Raw genomic sequence first — 22,486 nt, 5'->3', positions numbered from 1 at the left:
AAGGGGATTTAAAGAAAGAGGAAGTAACTCAAATGCTATTCAAAGATTGAAATAAATGAGCATTAAAATATCCTTTGGATTTGTCAATGTGGTAATCATTGTAAATCTTTGTGATTTGTTTGTTTGTTCAGTAAGAAGCTTGGGAAGAAATTATCAAGAAATAACATTGTAACACCACTTCACAAATTTGAGATTGTGTGAAGTAAGGGACTAAAATCCCAGCATTTGAGAGGACTCTGAGAAACTGAGAGAACTCAGAGGAAAGCTTGTTTTCTTTTAAAGGAGGTTGATGGTCTAATCACTTTTGTTGATCATGGGGAGAATTTTCAGAGTGCGCAATGCAAAGATCTTAGAAATGGATGAAGGTGTTGAGGATAATATATAAAGAAGAATAGATAGAATCTTAAGTGAGTGATAATGCAGTAGACTGAGAGTAAGAATTTTTTTCTGTAAAGGGTCTGACAGCAAATATTCTTCATTTTCTATACCATAAAGTCTCTGTTGCAACCACTGAACTCTGATACTTAGTGTGCAACCAGCCGTAGAAAATCTATAAATGAACACCATGGCTGTTTTCCAGGAAAACTTTATTTATGGGCACTGAAATATGAATTTAATATACTATGATATATTATTAAAGTGTGACAAAATGTTATTCTTCTTTTGATTATTTTTTAACAATTAAAAGCATGCAGAGTCTTCTCAGCCTACAAGCTATACAGAAACAGATTGTGGCCAGAATTGGCCCATGGTGTGTGTAGTGTCCTAACCCCTGCTCTAGAGGATCTTTTGAAGGAGGTGTGTGTAGAGGGCTGAATCTGGGGTTACATTTCTGGGCAGTGACTCATAAAAAGCTATTAAGATTCTTCATCTTTGAGGAAGTCGATAGTGTTGGATCTGATGGCTTGTAGACTCAGCTCATGTGGCCCAGGGTTATGTTGAGCTAAGCACACTCTTACTTTTGGGTAGTACTAAACCAAACTCCTGGGTGTTCTTTGGAAAGAATGAAGCTAAAGCTGAAACTCCAGTACTCTGGCCACCTCATGCGAAGAGTTGACTCATTGGAAAAGACTCTGATGCTGGGAGGGATTGGGGGCAGGAAGAAAGGGACGACAGAGGATGAGATGGCTGGATGGCATCTCCAACTCAATGGACGTGAGTTTGAGTGAACTCTGGGAGTTGGTGGTGGACAGGGAGGCCTGGTGTGCTGCAATTCATGGGGTCACAGAGTCGGACATGACTGAGCGTCTGAACTGAACTGAACTGAAACTGAACTCAGAGACTTTAGACTATGAAACCATACCACCTCTATGGTAGCCATTCTGAAAGCTGCAAACTGCACCAGATATGCTTGGACATGGAGGTGACTCCCCAAACTATAAACAAATGGACTCAACTAAAAAGAGTTTGTGGAAAATCTCCTCCCATGTGCTTGTCAAGAGGAATCTAGTTTTACAGTATAATGGTTTTTAGATTTTCGTATCAGAAGAGTTCTCTATAACCTAAGCTATAAGAAATTATCAAAAAAGTAATACATTAACAAGCTTAACAGCTACAGATTAGTGGAAATGGTATTTTAATTAACCTTAAGATTACAGCAAGCTAGCACTGTTAAATATTTTAAATTACAAGAATGACCTTACAAATAGGGGCTTCGTTTTAGGACTTTTGACAGAAATTTATATTGATACTAATTTACACCGCTTTTAATTTACTATGAGAAAATGATTACTGAAGGTTGGCAATGCTTAAACACTGCAAAGATCTTTCATCTTGAAAGTAGGAGAGTGGCAGTTTTGCTGATGCATTATTAATTTCTAATATATCTGATTTTCTAATGCCAATTTTAAAACTCATTTAACTCTTAAAACTCGGCTTGCACAAACATTATTACTGATGTTTTAGCAATGAAAGGAGAAGAATCTCTGAGTTAGAAAGCCATGTAATTTTACTTGGCTAATTTTTTAAAAACTCAAAGACAGCAATATTTTAAAATCATCGACATTTTAGTTGAAGTAAAGGGGATTATCTTTAAATAGTTCATATTTTGCTTAGCTTAATTGGTAAATTATGATAAAACTTTAGAGAATATTTAGATATTGGAAGCTTCACTAGTAACTGGGGAATATGGTTTGTACAAAACGGCTTCGTTGCACTTTTAAATAATACATTTGTAATCTTAAGAAATTGAGAACTAAATGTTACCAATGGAAAGATGAAGAATGTGAGTATCCTAAGGAGGGGATTGCATCGTTTTAGGGTTTATGGGACTAGCTATAGGAGCTTCCCTGGTAGCTCAGATGGTAAAGAATCCACCTGCAGTGCAGGAGATCCCTGGATCAGGAAGATTCCCTGGAGAAGGGAATGGCAACCCACTCCAATATTCTTGCCTGGAGAATTCCATGGACAGAGGAGCCAAGTGGACTACAGTCCACAGAGTTGCAAAGAGTCAGACATGACTGAGTCACTTTTACATAGGTTCTTGGTAATTTTCAAGGTGACTGGCTATGGAAGAATGTATTCTGAATTACCTCCTTTGAGTATTTTTGTCAGTGAGGCAGGTAGTGGTGGTAATTGCAAAAGGATACTATTTGGGCACAGAGTCAGATAGGAGAAAGTGATGAAAAGAATTTTTCTAGTCAGACTATGTTAATTGCTAAAAATAGATCGATCCCATGCCAGTGTTTATATGTTCCACTCTCCTTCTGTCTCAAGTCCCAGAAGAAACTGCGGTTTCTTTTCCTGATGCTTTCTCTCTTGCATTTTTGAATATTGCTTTCTGAGGATCTTTAAAAAAGGTTTCAGTCCATTCGATGGGAGTCCTAGGTTAACTTGTGTGTAGTAGTCACTAAAGAATTTGACCCAAGAGATTAGGAAGGAAGGCAGGAAGAGTGAGGTTTGGAACTGCCACACTTATTACCTTATTTGTTAGGGTAGCAAGGACCAGTCCCAGGTATGGGCAAGTGGACTAGAGAGAGGTAGGGGCCATTCTAAGTTAGGGAGCCCTGCGTTTGACTTATGAGGACACATGGCCTTGGTTCTCCTGCACTGACACACTTCAAGTAGCGACTCTGAGGTTAATGGATTTACTCTACATGACAATGCTTGCAGTCACTTATGAAGTACATTGCAAGTACCTTGTTATCTAACTGGGTAAAGCACTGATGTTGTGAATATTTCCCTCATAAATTAGAACGTTCGATATTATTCCTATCACTGTATCTATAATCATGAACGTTCTTCTTGGTTTTGAGAGAGACAGCAGCAATATATAGATTTTGAAAAACTGCCTGAAGCGCTGGAAACACACAGAATCATGTAAATGCCCATGGAAGTACGTGGCATGGGGGAACATTATTGGTCATGTTTAAGGCTGGAGAAGGAAATGGCAACCGACTCCAGTATCCTTGTCTGGAAAATCTTCTGGACAGTGGAGCCTGGTGGGCTGCAGTCCATGGGGTCGCAAAAAATCGGCCACAACTGAGCGACTAACACTTAAGGCTAGGGTAAAGGCTGAGAATCTCTGATATAATCCAGCTAATGTTAGTTTGTTGAATTAAATTCATTGGTTAAATATTATTTGCCTTCTAAGTGCAACACGTTACTAGATACAGCAACTCGGATAACAAGCCAAATCAGTCATGATATTTGAAAGTTGTTCTCCAGACTGAAAGAAAAGTACAGTTTTGCCTCTATATACACGTTAAGCTGGTTTTAGAAAAGGCAGAGGAACCAGAGATCAAATTGCCAACATCCGCTGGATCATCAAAAAAGCAAAAGAGTTCCTGAAAAACATCTATTTCTGCTTTATTGACTATGCCAAAGCCTTTGACTGTGTGGATCACAATAAACTGTGGAAAATTCTGAAAGAGATGGGTATACCAGACCACCTGACCTGCCTCTTGAGAAACCTATATGCAGGGCAGGAAGGAACAGTTAGAACTGGACGTGGAACAACAGACTGGTTCCAAATAGGAAAAGGAGTACATCAAGGCTGTATATTGTCACCCTGCTTATTTAACTTCTATGCAGAGTACATCATGAGAAACGCTGGACTGGAAGAAGCACAAGCTGGAATCAAGATTCCCAGGAGAAATATCAATAACCTCAGATATGCAGATGGCACCACCCTTATGGCAGAAAGTGAAGAAGAACTAAATAGCCTTTTGATGAAAGAGAAAGAGGAAAGAGAAAAAGTTGGCTTAAAGCTCAACGTTCAGGAAACTAAGATCATGGTATCCGGTCCCATCATTTCATAGCAAATAGATGGGGAAACAGTGGAAACAGTGACAGACTTTATTTTTTGGGGCTCCAAAATCACTGCAGATGGTGAATGTAGCCGTCAAATTAAAAGACGCTTACTCTTTGGAAGGAAAGTTATGACCAACTTAGACAGCCTAGTAAAGAGCAGAGACATTACTTTGTGGACAAAGGTCCGTCTAGCCAAGGCTATGGTTTTTCCAGTGGTCATGTATGGATGTGAAAGTTGGACTATAAAGAAAGCTAAGAACAGAAGAATTGATGCTTTTGAACTGTGGTGTTGAAGAAGACTCTTGAGAGTCCCTTGGACTGCAAGGAGATCCAACCAGTCCACCCTAAAGGAGATCAGTCCTGGGTGTTTATTGGAAAGACTGATGTTGAAGCTGTAACTCCAATATTTTGGCCACCTGATGCGAAGAACTGACTCATTGGAAAAGACCCTGCTGCTGGGAAGGATTGAGGAGAAGAGGAGAAGAGGAGAAGGGGCCGACAGAGGATGAGATGGTTGGATGGCATCACCAACTCAATGGACATGGATTTGGGTAAACTCTAGGAGTTGATGATGGACACAGAGGCCTGGCCTGCTGCAGTTCATGGGGTAGCAAAGAGTCAGACATGACTGAGCGACTGAACTGAACTGAACTGAAATGAATACGTTAAGTTGTTTCAATATGTCTGTTGTCACAAAGAAAGTGAGTTGATTCGGCTTGGATTAGGATTACAAGATCTAGTTTTAAAATAAGGATAAAAGTGGGCAGAAATGGAGGCAGGGTGTTATCAGTAACTAGAAAAATTTATAAGGTATATAATCATACAATGAACATCGTCCTTGAGCAGTTCTTGGTAATGTAAAAGCAATATATCATAGCTATGAATTGTAAGCTTGGAATAGACAAGTACATTTAGTTTGGATTTGGAATGTGTTATGGACTTTTAAATGATTGTGGTAAGTTTCATGTTTGGGGAGTCACTTCCTGAAGCCTGATAATACCTGCCCTCAGGTTCCTGAGACCTCTCAACTCCCTTCTGTTAATTTAATTGTTCTCGTCTTGTGAGTAGAGCTTTCTTTCCAACTGATGCATGTTTAAGTCTTCCCTGGTGTTGGAAAGGTGATTGTTACAACCTTTATAAGGGCTATTTCTACATCAAGAACACATTGAGAAATGAAAATATTAAGAGAAGGACTTTAGCGTATTAGAAACCATCAAAAGTGAAGTTCTTCATAACTAATGAGAACGTTACTATATAGCATAGGGAACTCTGCTCTGTGGTGACCTAAATGGGAAGGAAATCCAAAAAAGAGGAGATACATGTATACGTACAGCTGATTCATTTTGCTGTGCAACAGAAACTAACAACATTGTAAAGCAGCTATCCTCCAATAAGTTTTTTTTAAAAGTGAAGTTCTTCAAACTCAGATTCGTGGAAAACCATGAAATGTAGTTTATTAATTCTATTTTTAGTACCCAAACTGTAAGTTATCAAAGTTAACTGTGATCAGGTAGTATTTATAATTTATTTTGAAAGTGAAAGTGAACTTGCTCAGTCATGTCCAACTCTTTGCAGCCTGGTAGACTGTAGCCTACCAGGCTCCTCCGTCCATGGGATTCTCCAGGCAAGAGTACTGGAGTGGGTTGCCATTTCCATCTCCAGGGGATCTTCCCTGATCAAGGGATAGAACTGGGGTCTCCTGCATTACAGGCAGACACTTTAACCTATAATTTATTTTAGGACACATGGAAAGAATTTAAAAGCTAAAGAAAACCTTAAAACCTAATCTAAAATATAATATCCTCCCATTGTAAAATAAATGAAAAATATATTAATAGAAAAGAGCAGGAAAAATATAGAAGTCTCCCAGAGTTTTTCCATTTATGAAATAATATGTGATTATTTTTAATATTTCTTACATCTTTCTCTTTTTTATTAATATTTGTGTGCTTAAAGTACAATTGGAATTAGCAATTTTAACTGTCTTTTTCTATTTCATATATTCGAAACGTGATAAATCATCTAATTGTATTTTATAATTTTAAATAGCCATATAGTAGAGAAAGTACTTTAAATGTGTTTTCAATTTCATTAGAGCTAACTGTGATAAATTATTCTTAAGGTTTTTTTTTCTGTGTAGGTTTTAGATATTTGCACAATGAGAATGAACCTAAATTCACCAGCCAGATATCTTTATGATTTATATGGCAGAAAAATCACAGAGATTTCAAAAGGTAAGTAGCAAAGAGTTTGTAAACTATGTGATACTATCTCAAAAGGCATTTACATAATTTTGTTTTTACTTTGTACTTTTAAAAGGAAAACAGACATAAAAACCAGTTTAATTATAACATGAATAAATATGTCATTTTTATAGAAAGGGAAATCATGAAAGATTATTAAAGCTTAGAGAAGCTTTTATTTCAGCATGTTTTAGTCCATTTGGGTACTATAAAAAATACATTGACTAAGTGGTTTAAACAAACAAACATTTATTTCTCACAGTTATGGAGATTAGTAAGCCCAAGATCAAGACATTGGTAGATTCTGTATCTGTTAAGGGCCTTTTTCTGATTGATAGACAGCTGTCTTCTCACCATGTCCTTAGATAGTAGAAGGGACAAGGATGCTCTCTGAGGTGCTTTATATAAGGACATTAATTCATTCATAAGGTCTCCACCCCCTTAACCTAATCCTTTTCAAATACAATCACATTGGGGATTAGATTTCAACATATGAATTTTCGGGGGTCATGAACATTCATCTAAGCAGAGTACAAGCTTAGATTTTTTAAAAAAATAATGGGTATTTTAACCTTAGCAAGCCATACTTAATAGACAAAAGTAATTGATATGCTTTCATATTTAGCAACTTCTATGATATATAGCTTTCAAAAGAGAAAGATGAATTGTGCTACTGTATACTCAAGAGATTTTTTTTTTTAATGTTTTGGCTAACTTCTAGAGGTTTTTCAAAAGTCATGAAATGTGCTTTAAAACAGTTTTATTGTTTGTGTTTGTCAAAATAAAAAATCTTCCTCTATATTTCTAAAGGCGCTGATTTGCCATTCTTTGAAAGAAAAAATACTTGATTCCACATTTGTGCTATCATTAAATTACTTTCAGTAACAGAGTTGGACACGACTGAAGAGACTTAGCAGCAGCAACAATTATTACTTTACTTTTTTACTTTTACTGTTTAAAAATTTTACTTTTTATTTCTTTAGTAGTAGTTAATATTCCTTTTATAGTGCCACAGTTACACTATTAAATATGCTACTTTACAGTTCTATCACTTCATTTAAACCTTGAGTTCACATATCTGAAGACAGCCAAAATCGTAAGTGGCATGCTTAACTGCAAGGCTAGATCCAGAAAGATGTGATTTTAGGGTATAGCTACACTGGATACTCCCATTTGTTTCCATTATCCTTGCTTTTATTGTATAAAAGCAAACTTTCCTAGCTTTATCATCCTTAATGAATCCTATTGAGTGATCACTGTGATAGTTTGTTACTTATTATTTATAACTTAACTTTTTTTGCTGAGTATCATATATTTATATATGTGTGTGTATTAGAAATTACATCTATTTTTCTTGGTTATTTTTTAACATTCATGTTAGGTTATAAGCATTATTTTTCATTTTATTAGGAGTTTTCATCTGAGGATTTCAAGGCACTTGTAGACACTTACCCATTACTATCTAGAAGCATTAGTTATTTACCTCTAAGACATAAGTAACACAAGAAATTCCTCCTTATGTTTTTTTTCTTCCGGGGGAGGTGGGAGAGTAACATTATTAAAGCTGATCTCTTCCTTCTTACATTTTTGGCCCCTACCTCATCACATAGTTAAATTTTCTAGGATAAACAATACTACATAATTGCTCTTAAATTTTCATTAAGAAAACAAAGAACACTTTTTCTTAAGATCCTATCTTGCTTTGAATAATTTCCAGCTCACCTGGAATTAAAAAATTGTATTTGAGTAAATTGCTAGAGTTGAAACTCTAAGAAACCCTGGTTAAGATAAAAGTTTAAATTTAGAAAGTTGATTTTTTTTTCCCCCATCCCAAATGTGGTATAACAGAATTACTTATCAAAACAGAAAAGTTCTGACTCCAAGGTGTGAGACTTCATAGCTGCCAAGGGCATTCAGATTCGTGCCTCATGCTTCATGTGTCCCAGAAGTGTGTTATTATCACATTTTAATGCATGCCTTGCCCCGTGGTTTTGCATACTTATAAAAGCTTATGCCAGCTGAAATTAGCCTATGCAACTACTAACATGTGGAAGCATAACAAGTTCACTGGACTTAAAATACTTAAAGAAGCTAATCCTGTTGAAGGAACTTCCAGTCTGCAGCACCCTAGTCACTTAACATTAGGTTTTTGCATTTCTTTTTTCTTTGTTTGTTAGTATGATTTTGTGCATCAAGTGATTGAGATCCCTAAACTTTTATGTCTGATAGTCTTCTGAACTTTTAACTTGGGAAAGGTCAAGTGTTATATAAAGCTCTCTTTTACTTTAAATAAATGCCAACATTCTGATTTTCTTTTGATTGCTTGCTCAGTATCAGATCAGAAAAAGTCACTTAATATGTTTAATATTAATATCATAGAAATTATATTTTATTTTAAGCACAAATTAGGAGTGTAATGGGTATCAAGAGTGAAAAGTAGCAGATGTACAAAACAAAAAAATTTTCTAACTCTTGCTTCTTTTTTGGCATTAGATATACTTTCCAGTGTTCCTCCTATGCTATGAGAAATTAGCACATTTGACATGACATTAAACCATTTTTCTTTTTTTTACTTTTTCCAGTCTAATAAAACCTTCAAAATCCAATAGGATTTGCAAATGGTCAAATTTCTAAACCTTAGAAGATTTTAGCAAAGAAATTTACTTTGTTCTATGTGGAAAAGTTCTTAAGTTATGTTTCCTATGTTGATCTATTCTTTTGAGAGTGGAAGAGAACTATTCACTGTGTAAAGATGCTGTATTCCTATATATGGTCAACATTACTAGTACAGCGTTTCTACTAGAGCATGAAATAAGTGTGAGAAATGCATTCTGCAAAATTATACCCTCAAAAATAACAGGGCTGTGAGAAAAATAGGTCTGAGAAAGACCATTCAAAGTCTATATACTTTTAAAACTGGAACACTATCTAAAATAATAATTATTAACTTAGGAGATAATATGAACAGTCTGGGTAGTCATCTCAGAGTTTTGCAGAAGATAGTAAAGCTGCACAGAAACAATAGAATGTGAGACACTGCAGATGAAAGTCAATTGGAGGCCTAAGTCAGTGGGATTTCTTTAAAGAAGCCACAGGAGGAAGCAAAACTCCCACAGAGAGTCATGCACGGCAGAGGGTGCACCTTTCTGGGAAGGGAGTGCCAGTGCAACAGCCAAGCTGATGTCTTTTATCTTCCCTACTAAAGGACAGAGTTCTACTCCTACTCTGTTGGTCTCCATTGCCTAGGAAAAAAGTATGTATTCACCTATCAAACTTTATCTTGCTGACATCATTACCCTATTTACCAATCATATATGAGCTACCTGGGTCATAGAAGTGCTTGGTAGTGGCGAAACACATGTAGATAGTATTAGATTTTGATGAATTTGTTTAATAACACTCTATTCCTCTTAACATTCCCCAGCCTTTTGTTCTCTTAACTTATTAACTTCTCTCAACTTAATTATTACATCATGGTGAATGAAGGGAGTCATTCTTCCTCTTAAGAAAGGCCGTAGTCTCTTAGGACCTTTCTGATGCTACTATTCCAATAACCAAGCCACTCCTCCCCACTACTTTGTGAATCTTTCTAGATCACTGTGGGTAGTATGAAATGTATCCTAGAAGATTCTGAAATGAGTTAGAATAGTACATTAATTAAATTGGCTTCAAAGTCATGCTATGAAACACTAAACATTCATTTCCTATTCCATTTCCTACTTCAGGTTAGCTGCCCAAAATAGCTATATATTCTTTAAAAAGTTCTTCAGAGATTCTACAGTGATATCAAATGACAGGATTAACATATTTCAATCACAAAATTTCAATAACAGACCCTCAATGTGCATGTTTACTCTTGCCCATTATCAGATTTTTGTAAAGAAATAAAATTTGAAGAATCAAATGCCAAAGAAGTTAAAATCCAAAAATTTTAAGTCTTCAGAGAAGTGAATTCCAAAATCAAATAATTTTACCTTTGTGAGCTAAAATCCAATAAAAGTTCAAACTTTTGAAATTAAAATTCAAAGAAACTGAAGTCCTTCCTATTTTATGCTTTCCAGTATCAGCCAGATGGCTTCTGGATGCCTGGTTTGAGCTGGAATTCCTCCAGCAGCTACCGTCTGGGCTCCTGCAGTGGGTGTCATCCCTCAGGACCTCAGAAGTTGAAATGGGTCTCCACTAACTTTCTCATGTTCCCTACTTCCCACAGAACCGACAGATGACCACATTAGCCCTACACCCAGCACATTCAGAGTAGAATCCAGTTCCCCAGTTTCTCATATGGTCTTTCCAAGCAAAACGATGTGTTTCCTGTTTGGCATGATCCACACCCACATTACCGTTGCCAAAGACCATAGCAGAGACTAGGTGAAGGAAGGCAAAGAAGAGAAACCATTGTTCATGTCAAACTTGCCAAAATGCCAGCCAATTTTTATTGCTGAGCAGAGTATATGACTTGTGAGATAGCTCGAAGGGAAGCAGCTTCCCACCAAAACATTATTTAAGCATTATGTATTTATAATATCTTGCTTGAGAAATTGACCACTGTACACTGTCTCCTCTCTCAAAGAGGCTTTATGAAGTGTCAGTTAAGTGCTTTGATTTTGGAGCCAGAATTTAGATTTCAGTTATGCCACTTATTGAATGATCTTGAACAGGTTATTCACTTTCTCTGAGGGTCAGTCTCCTAATCTATAAGATAGGAATGATCATATTTACTTTAATAGATTGTCGTAAGAATTAAATGAGGTCTCCTTAGAGTTCTTAGAACACGTGCCTGACACTTGGTAAGTGTTGTAGAACATTATCATCATTATTGCTGTTATTTTTATTCTGGAAGAGGGTACCGAGAATGTTGCATTCTTGCAACATTTAGAAATTTATATTAGTGGTGGCCTCTGTCATACTTGTTCAACTTATGAAAATAACTCTTCAGTTATTTGTAGAATATTCCAGACATCTTAATGTTCTTTTCTCTCTGAGTCCTGTGTTTCCGGACCTCATGCTGAGCAAAGGGTAGGCTCTAGCTGGTGGCCTTGTACCCACCTTGCCCTGGGAGCAGTCATTTCAGTCCTGGGTCCCAGTGGCTGCTGTACTGACCTCTGGCTATGGAGCTGTTAAAGCCTAAGAACCTTCTTTGATGGGCGTGGCTTCCCCCTTGTCTCCCATCAGTTCCAACTGGAGAATAACTGTCAGTGGATTTCTGAACTGAAGCAACTGCTTGTGTTTCTGAAGCCCATGTTGTGTTACGTGCCCACTGGCGACCATGACACTGCTGCCACTTCCTCCTGAAGACGTGGTTTTTCCTGTTTTTGATCGCTCCTGGTCTTGAGTTTATGTTTCCGTCCTCGTCTGCTTCAGTGTTTAGGATCTGCCCCTGGGGTTTGTCTCTGCTATATTACTGTTCCCTTCATTGGGGCAGCAGAGTTTGCGGAAGTTGAGTTTTTTTATTTTCTCTTACTTTCCTTTTGCTTTCTGGCCCATACTTGTGTTTTTCTAACATTTTTCTCCAGCTATTTTTTCCTTGCAGGGTCTCTCATGGTGAGAGATATGAAGTCAATAAGTTCCACGTCTGTCAATAGCATCCTTTGTTCAAACCAGTCTTATCCATTTTCACCTTACTGAGTTAAATAATCCTACCCAGGATGTATTTTCCCACAGTTCAACATCTAATTTAGATCTTGATTGGACTTCTTGATCTATTATTGTTCTGCCTGACTTTTTTGGAGTTCATTAAATACTTTCTTTGGAGTGCTTTAGGTAATCTTCTTTGTATTCCCCTCTCCAATTTGTTTAGATTTTATACGTAGTCTTTGTATAACTGTTTTGTCCTCATAAGAGATTCTCCAGTTGCTCATACTATTAATTTATCTGTAACTGACATGCCTCCACTTCATTATATTCAGGAGTCTGCCTTTGCTGGGGATTTGTTCTCTAGAGAAGATTTGCTCTCTGATATCTCAGACTTCTCTGTTGGGTTTCACTGGGGCTCCATTTCCTACTTCTGATTTTGTAATAATTAAAATATATACTCCTTTAATAATAACTTTTTAAGAGTAGTTAGACTTGAATATACCTCCTGTACCCTCGTACCTTCACGGTTCAGTTTTTGTTTTTCGTATCTGTCAAATGTGTGTTCTCAGATCAGATGTTTAACTTAATCTAAGGAAATTTTTTTCCTCCTTGAGCTAAATAAGCTGTCTTATTTGTTTTCATGCATACACTGTTATTTTCTGATTATAAGATTGAAGCGTATTTTAAAACCACTTTATTTTCTTTTTGATTTCTTTAACAAATTTGATTCATAGATTTTTAATACTTTCTTCTAGTTGTTTCACTACTTTAATCAGAGAAGAAACAGCGTTCTTTTTATAACAAATCTACCACTTTTCTATATGTGAAGCCACAGTTTGGGTTTCTGACAATTAGAATCATGGTCGAAATTTATGTGATAAACTTAGAGTCTACCTGAATTCGTGGAGTTTACTTTAAAAGCTTGTGGATAAGCCACATGAAAAATCTAATGTTAGCTTATCCACAGTGCCTTTTTGACCCAGAATGCATTTTAAAATAATGTCATGGAGGGACTTCTCTGGTGGTAAGACTCCGTGGTCCCAATGCAGGAGGTCCCAGTTCAATCCCTGGTTGGGGAATTAGATCCCACATGTCTCAACTAAGAGTTTAAATGATTCAAGGAAGACCTGGTGCAGCCAAATAAATAAATATTTGAAAATAATAATGACAAAATAACATAGTGAAGAACAGAATTTGAGGCATGGGGCCTAGTGTTTCCTATCTAGGCCTGGTAGTAATAGTAATAGTGTTAGTTGCTCAGTCATATCTGAGTCTTTGCGACCCCATGGACTGTAGACTGCCAGGCTCCTCTGTCCGTGGAATTCTTGAGGCAACAGTACTGGAGTGGGTAGCCATTTCCTTCTTCAAGGGATCTTCCAGATTCAGGAATTGAACCCAGGTTTCCATTTAATGATAGACCTTCACTGGGTTCTAGCATGTGTAGAACCCAGGTGCCACTAGAACCCAGGTGCCACTGTATTTTAAAGTCCTGACTGCAGATTTAGTTGCAAAACACAGAAAAGCAGCAAGTATTGCTCTGCCTTCTGATGCCTAACATGATCTAATCCCAATCTCAGATTTACCTGCAGCATCAGGTGACTTTCTCTGCATGGTTCAAGTGTCAGTGGCTACAGCCTGTACAGTAAGGCAAGCATGACCAGCTTGGGGTGCCAGGGCCTGCATAGACAGCACCCCCTAGTATACTAAAGCAGTTACCCCCACCCCTGCCCTGGGCTAGCATTTTCGGAAGGCCAAGTTTGGTAGAAATTATCCCAGCCACATTTAGATGCTGTAGCCCATCAAGCTCAAAATTCTATGCAGTTCTTGGTTATTAAAAATTTTAGGCCAACCTCCTTATTCTCCATGTATAGTTCCTTCAGTAAGAGCACAAATATAAAACCAAAAATTCAGCTTCATGACCCAGTATAAGTTTCCAGAAACCATTGAGGTTGAAAAGCAAGCAAGCAAACAGAACCCCCACATAGTCCTTGCTGATTAAAGCATCATCAAAGCATGAAGCCACCCAGTCCAGGCCCCTTCATAAGTCTCAATACTTTTGGGTTATTTTCTCACCAAAATTACTTCTTATGTATTTCTCAGGGTTCCTAACCGACTTGGTCTCCTAAGTACAGCAATTTCCTGAGTTCTACGAGACATTCTAGCAAAATATTGAACCTAAGGTAGTAGTGAATACCCTAGAATTTGTAGGCAGCTGGTCAGAGTGAGCACATTCTTATGGAGAATTGTGCCCTTAATCTTGAGTTTGATAAACTTCTTGCATTTGGGAGACTGATATTTCCCAATTTTAATATATACCATAAGTAAAGCTACAGTAATTAAAACAGTGTGGTGCTGGCATAGGCAGAGACGTATAGACCAATGGAATAGAATTAAGAATGCAGATATAAGTCAATACTTTTATGGCCAGTTGACTTTCAAAAGGATGTCAAGACCATGCAATGGTCTCTTCAACAAATGGTGGTGGCAAGACTGTATATCCACATATAAAAGACTGAGGTTGGACCCCTACATAGAACCATTTACCAAAAAAAGGAAAAACTGAAAGTGGATCAATGATCTAAATATAAGAGCTAAAAGTAAAAGACTTTTCCAAGAAGATGAAGAAATTAATCTGCATAACCTTGGATTTAGGAATGGATTCTTCAACATGACACCAAAAGTATGGGCAACAAAAGAAAAAAATAGGTAGATTGGACGTCTTCAAATTTAAAAAGAAATTGTATATCAGAAGACATTATTAAGAAAGTGAAAAGACAACCATCAAGATTGGGAGAAAATATTTTTGACCCATGTGTCTGATCCAGTTAAATATCCATAATATATAAAGAACTCAGACTCAACAACAAAAAGACAAACAACATCACTTCATGGCAAATAGATGGGGAAACAGTGGCTGACTTTATTTTTCTGGGCTCTAAAATCACTGCAGATGGTGACTTCAGCCATGAAATTAAAAGATGCTTACTCCTTGGAAGGAAAGTTATGACCAACCTAGATAGCATATTAAAAAGCAGAGACATTACTTTGCCAACAAAGGTCCATCTAGTCAAGGCTATGGTTTTTCCAGTAGTCATGTATAGATGTGAGAGTTGGACTATAAAGAAAGCTGAGAACAGAAGAACTGATGCTTTTGAACTGTGGTGTTGGAGAAGACTCTTGAGAGTCCCCTGGACTGCAAGGAGATCCAGCCAGTCCATCCTAAAGGAGATAAGTCCTGAGTGTTCATTGGAAGGTCTGATGTTGAAGCTGAAACTCCAATACTTTGGCCACCTGACGTGACGAGCTGACTCATTTGAAAAGACCTTGATGCTGGGGAAGATTGAGGGCAGGAGGAAAAGGGGATGACAGAGAGTGAGATTGTATCACCGACTGAATGGACATGGGTTTGGGTGGACTCCGGGAGTTGGTGATGGACAGGGAGGCCTGGCATGCTGCAGTTCATGGGGTCGTAAAGAGTCAGACACAACTGAGCAACTGAATTGAACTGAACTGAAAGGAATTAAATAGACATTTTCCCAAAGAATATAGACAAACAGCCAACAAACACATCAACACCCTTAGTCATAAGGGAAATGCAAATCAAACCTACAATGAATTAACACTTTATATAAACTAGTAATCGCTATAAAATAAAATTACGCAAGACAAAGTGGAAACTAAGTTTGTGAACATGAAGAAATTGGAAACTCTGGACATTGGGAACATGAAATGGTTCAGCCACTTTGGAAAATGATTTAGTGGTTCCTTTAAAAGGTAAACATAGAATTACCATATGACACTGCAACTTTACTCCTAGGTATATACCCCAAAAGAATTAAAAACAGAAAATCAAACATTAACCTGTGCATACATATTCATAGCAGCACTACAGATAACGGCTAAAAGGTGGAAACCAAACATCTACATGCAAAAACGTCCAAACATCTGAAAAGATAGATGCAGAAATACATTGTGATGTATTATTCCACAATACATGATGGAATATTATTCAACCATGAAAAAGAATGAAGTACTGATAATTCTATAACATGGATACACCTTGAAAACATTATGCTAAGTTTAAAAAATAAGACAAGTACCATATTACATGATTCAATTTACATTTGAAATATCTAGAATAGCTAAATTCATAGAGATAGCAGAATGGTGTTTGCCAAGGCCTATTAAAAAAACTAAGATCATGGCATCTGGTCCCATCACTTCATGGCAAATTGAAGGGGAAAAAGAGGAAGCAGTGACAGATTTTATATTTTTGGGCTCCAAAATCACTGCCAATGGTGACTGCAGCCATGAAATTAAAAGACACTTGCTACTTGGAAGGAAAGCTACAACGAACCTAGAGAGCATATTAAAAAGCAGAGATACCACTTTGCTGACGAAGGTCTGTCTAAGTCTTTCCAGTAGTCATGTATGGATATGAGAATTGATCCATAAAGAAGGCTGAGCATTGAAGAATTGATACTTTCAAACTGTGGTGTTGGAGAAGATACTTGAAAGTCCCTTGGACTGCAAAGAGATCAAACCAGTCAATCCTAAAGGAAATCAACCCTGAATATTCATTCGGAGGACTTATGCTGAAGCTGAAGTTCCAATCCTCTTGTGTTGTCAAAGAGTGATCTTCCTAAAATATCCCTCTTTTTCTTTTTTTTCCTCAAAACTTGACATAGCTAGACAGTCTGTACACTCTGTATCCTGACATTTAAGTACAATTATTGTGTGATCTTGCCTTACCCATCCAACTAAAGCACCACATCTCACAGCTCCCAGTAGGCACCTTCCATCACAGCTAGATCAGTCCCTTCTAAGTCATAGACATGGAATTACTCATGCAATGCCCAGCTTCCTTACTTTTGCTTGTATTATTTTATGCCCACTCAGTAATCTTTGTACTCTTCTCCATTTATTCAAAGTTCAGCAATTTGTATCAGTCAGGGTGTATTATATGACTTTCTGGTAACAAACAACTCCAAAACACTCGGTGGTTTAAGGAAAGGTGTATTTTTCACTTATTCCACATGTCATTGTGGGTTGATTGCACCTCTGCTAGCTTACATCAAGGCACTTCACATGTTGAAAAAAGTGGCAGTGTTCGTTACTCAGTTGTGTTCTATGTCCTGTAGCCCATCAGTCTTCTCTTGTGCATAGAATTTTCTAGGCAGGAATACTGGTTTGGGTGGTCATTCCCTCTCCAGGCAGTCTTCCAGACCCAGAGATCAAACCCAGGTCTCCCACATTACAGATGGATTCTTTACTGTCTAGCCACCTGCAATTCACATGCTATCTCCTTAATTCAGCAGTGTGGGAATATATATAATCGTTCAACAGGGAAGGGCACTGCAAGTCATAGGACTAGGCCTGACATGAATAAGATGAGAGGTATAATTTTTATTGGGGGAAGGGCAAAAAATATTTTGCTTCCTCATAGAATATACAACACTATCTGTTAACCAAAATTGGTATGTGTTAATTGCTGACTTGTGTCTAACTCTTTGTGACTTCATGGATTGTAGCCCACCAGGCTCCTCTGTCTAGCAATTCTTCAGGAAAGAATACTAGAGTGGGTTGCCATTTCGTTCTCCAGGGGATCTTTCCAACTCAGGGATCGAACCCAGGTCTTCCTACATGGCAGGCAGATTCTTTACCATCTGAGCCAGAGAAAACCACCAAAATTGATATTAGTTATCAATTGCTATATAGCAAATTACCCCAAAACTGAGCAAGTTGAAGCAATAAACATGTATTTTGTCATGGATTTTTGGGTCAGGAATTCAGGCATGGTTTATCTGGGTCTTCTGACTGGATCTGTTACAAAGCTTCAATCAAGGTGTCAGTTTGCAAAGTTTTAAAGTATTACTTAAATCCCACTCTATTTTGTTTACTAATACCTCTTCATCATAACTTTTTTGATACCATATGTCTGTACCATGTGTCATAATGTATGTTTATATAGTATATCTGTCATGCAGAGGACTTACCTCTTTAACTAAAGAGAGATTTTGTCTTACACTTAAAAAAAACAAAACCACCCAAAACCTCTAAAAATCTTGTAATATCTACAATAAGACTGAGCATGTAATAGACCCTTGAAAATTTAATATTTAAATAATAATTGCTAAATATGATCTTTGTTATAGTAAGTGATGAAAAATACTTTTTAAATGGCTTAGTGAATTAAAATTTAAAAATTCCTTTTTGAGTTGCATTTGCAACAGATTATCCACTATTAACCGCTTTTTGCTGGTAGTTCTCAGTGCTGTGACTTAATGATTTTCCACTACTCTGAGTAGTATTTTGCCATTTTTCATAGAACTTTAAAAGCTTGGAGATGCAAATGCATTACTAGATGCATTGTACAGTGTAAAAACAAATGAAAATGACTATATTTTTTGATATCTTCTTCCAAAATGTTGATTGATTTACTTTGGATATCAGCGTTAGAAGCTTCTTTGGTCGTCACCAAAGCCTCACTTTGCCATGGTTTCCTCTAAGTCATTTTCAATAAGTGTCCATCTTGTCACTGCTTTTTCCATTTCTGACAGCTATAATTTAATTTAAAAAATAGAATAGCTAACTGAAATCTATTCTTACACTTTTACCATCAGTCTTGATTTTGTCTTCTGGAGTTAAATGATGCAGATTAATTCCCAATCTGTGACTGCCTTTCAAATATTTGAACATGTGTGATTTAAATCTTTTCCAGGTTAAGTATCTCCAATCTCTCCAACTATTTCTCTGACCTCTCACCATCCTGGTTACTCTTCTCTGTTCTGTTTAGTTTTTTTGGTATTCCTCTTCTTGTGACCCCACATTGTACATGATTTTTCAGGTCAGTCGATGATGAGTAGCCCCACCTTCTCTTTTTCTTCAGGTCATTATTTAACCTACAATTACATTATTATTTCTTTTACATAAATTATATTGTTGAGCTAAATTGAACTTAAAGGCAACTAAATCCCTCAATTTTTGCTCACAATTTGCTTCTAAGCTACTTCCTCATCCTGTGCTTGTACTGCTGATTTTGTAGATATGTGAACAGAACTTTATACATTGATACCTACTAAATTTCTGCTTATAAGAATTTTATTTAGTAGGTTAGCCTTATAAGATTTTTCAGATATTTAATCTGTGAGCCTGGGATTAACAATTTCTCTCATTTTTATTTTCACTGTCTAAATTATTGATTAAAATGTTGTACTGTGCTTAGCCACTCAGTTGTGTCCAACTCTTTGCGACCCCATGGACTGTAGCCTGCCAGGCTTCTCTGTCCATGTGGATTCTCCAGGCAAGATTATTGGAATGGATTGCCATGACCTCTCCAGGAAATCTTCCCAACCCAGGGATCCCGCACTGCAGGCAGATTCTTTATCATCTGAGCCACCAGTAGGCAATAATTAGGGACAGAGATCTTTAACATGATAGCAGAGTCTATGCTTCAGATTTCTATTAATCTTCCTGGGTATGACTTTTCATTTAGTTATGAATTTACAGGTTTATCTAACCCCAATGTAAACACAAGTTTTCTAATTGCCTCACTCTAGTAACATTATTTTTAAAAGTGAGTTTAGTCTGTCATAACTGATCATATTGAATCAGTGCTTAAATTTTTACTGTGGCCTGAGGGGCCTTCATGATTTGGTCCCTACCTAGCTTCTCCAGCTTCCCATGTAGTACTGAGCCCCTCATCTCTGCACTCAAGTCACTTTATTTTCTTGTTTCTGTTCCTCAAACACCTGATACTCCTTCATGCCCCAGAACCTTCCCATATGTTTCCTCTGCCTGGATTCTCTGCCCCTATCTTCCTTGCAAGGTATTGCCTACTCTTCTTAAGGTCTTATTTTAAACATTTCTTCCTCAAATACCTTTCCCAACATTGCCTTGCTCCTGTCCCACTTCCCCCCTTATCTAGGACAGGTATCTCTGTTACATTAATAGCACCCTGTGTCTAGTAATTGTCACAACTATAATTAATAAAGATGCTTGAGGAATTATTTAATATCAATCTATCCCCTAGACTGTAAGATCCATGAGAACAGAGATTTTGTAGTCTTCTCTATTCCCACATTTAACCCAGGTCTAAATAATATAGACGAAGTATTTTAAAATAGTGTAAATATAAGTATTACAAAATTATTTTTAAAATTATATATATTATAGAATTACATTATATATAATTATAAAAATTGGGGATGATGCACTTCTTGGTGAAGCATTGTACTTTGATTCCTTTTGATGAAATGGAAATTTCAGGACACTGAGAGAGCCTAGTCAAAATGCTCCCCTCTTCTTTTATGCCCTAAAAATGCCTAGTACTGCACCTTTGTTGCTAGTATTTCTCCTGCTCTCTAAATGTGTAATTCTACAACAGTCCAGATGGTCTGGGTCCTGTAAAATGGCATAGCTTTCTTAGTTAAAAGTAGGTAATTCAGAAAGATATATAGCCTGCAGCCTACAATCAAGCCCCATACAGGGACAACTGTATGTGTGTATTCATTCTGATTCCTTATATTAATACTACCTTTTCTGTGAAAGAAATTGCAAGCTAGGGAAGCATTCACTTATAATTTTCTTTTGTTTTGGATACTAAGTGACATATTGCTCTATCATTTTTATAGAGAAATTCCAAAAGAAAGCAATTGGATTCATGTTGATGTATGGTAAAACCAATACAATATTGTAAAGTAATGAACCTCCAATTAAAATAAATAAATATATATACATAAAAAGAAAGCAATCGTGAATTTTGTTTTTTTATTTGTTTTTATTTGAAGGATAATTGCTTTATAGTATTGCATTGGTTTCTACGAAACAGCAACATGAATCAGCCATAGGCTTACCCATGTCTCCTCCCACATGAATTTTAAATAAAGGACTTAATTAAACAGGAGGTTTGCAGACCTTCTGGGTTCTCCTGCCTTGTTTTAGATACACCCATTTATCTGGGAAGGAACACACAGACTTAGTAATATTTTGCTTAAAGACAATAGATGTAGCCACAGTCTATTGAGATCTACTCTCCACTGGAAGAAATAATGTTTCTATGCTGCTATTAGAAAGGGCAAGCCCCATGTAAGGAATTTCCCCATGAGTCTCCCTCTCTGCTCATTAAGTATTTGTTAGGCTTCCCTAGTGGCTCAGCCAGTAAAGAATCTGCCTTCAATGCATGATACCCAGGTTCGATCCCTGGGTCAGGGAGATCCCCTGAAGAAGGAAATGGCAACCCATTCCAGTATTCTTGCTTGTTGAGCTATGGTCCATGGGTCACAAAAGGTTGGACACGACTGAATGACTTTCACTGTCACTTCACTTTCATGCAAGTTATCCCATGTTGGGTCCTGATGATTAATTACTGTTTATTTTTCTAAGTGTTCACAAACCATTTTATAATCTGTCCTAGAAATTTTCAGGGGATAAAGATCAACTTTATGATTATAATATCTTCTTTAAAATTAATTATATTTGCCATGAGTCCCCTTACCATTTACCCTTACTTCTCAAATTTTATGAAATATAAAAATTTAGGTTTCTTTCTGGAGAAGCATGCCTAATGCTGATGTTTATTAATCAGCCCTGGAGTTTCTCTAGATTAAAATATACAAAGGCAGCCAGTTAAGAGCCCTTTTGTGTAAGAAAGATGCCATTCAAAAGAAATCCTCAGGGCTTCCTTGGGACTGTGCTCTCTGACTTTGCTTTGATTCCAAGGTATCTTAGATATGGCCCTCAGTGTCCTCTAATGACTTCCAGACATTGAACTTGAACTAGCTACTCTCATTGCTTGACAATAACAAAAATTGCTGGGAGTTGCTTGGTGGCCTAATGGTTAGGATTCTGGGTTTTCACTGCCATGGACCCAGTGGCGTGGCCAAAACAAAACAAAACAAAGCAAAATATAGAAGTGTTTACTAATTACTGATTTATATTTCTGCTATTTATCTATAGATAATATTAAGAATTTTGTCAAAGCTTGATTTTTAAAACTTTTTTTTAGTGGCAGTTGGAGAACTCCCATTATAATTGGATCACTGTCATCTTTTATTAAATATGTGAATGCACAATTGTGTGATATGAACATTCACAAAGCAGTCTAATCTGCTCATAGACTCTTTAATATGTCAGAAAAGTCCCTTTTGAAGTCTTTAAAACATAGACTGTCTTTTATAGTTGTGAATATATGATCATCACTCCTAGGTGTTGTTGGGCTAAACTTTCTTCAGTATTTATGTGATTTTTTAAACGAAATCTTTGATTTTTCTCCTTTCTCGAGTTTATCTTTTTAGCTTCTAGTTTTTATATCTTATTTCTGGGTCTTTGCGCTCTAACACCAAAATCTGTATCTAACTCTAATGATTTGTCCAAGATCCTAGAAGTTCTTTATAAAAAAAGTTGTAACAAGTATAATT

General features: G+C 36.8%; 1 protein-coding gene across 2 annotated transcripts in view; it reads left to right on the top strand.

The window, feature by feature from the left end:
* The window catches only part of DCDC1 (doublecortin domain containing 1), a 476,813-nt gene that overhangs the window by 88,272 nt on the left and 366,055 nt on the right, over positions 1-22,486 (top strand). For both annotated transcript variants that reach the window (XM_060400033.1, XM_042233308.2), the window contains exon 7: positions 6,392-6,485. In XM_060400033.1, the coding sequence (XP_060256016.1) occupies positions 6,392-6,485 (94 nt within the window). The remainder of the gene's footprint in view (positions 1-6,391; positions 6,486-22,486) is intronic.

This window comes from Ovis aries, chromosome 15 (genome assembly GCF_016772045.2).
Source record: "Ovis aries strain OAR_USU_Benz2616 breed Rambouillet chromosome 15, ARS-UI_Ramb_v3.0, whole genome shotgun sequence".
Taxonomy (NCBI): Eukaryota; Metazoa; Chordata; class Mammalia; order Artiodactyla; family Bovidae; genus Ovis; species Ovis aries.
Note: the sequence above shows the minus strand (reverse complement) of the source record. Positions and strands in the feature narration are given on the sequence as shown.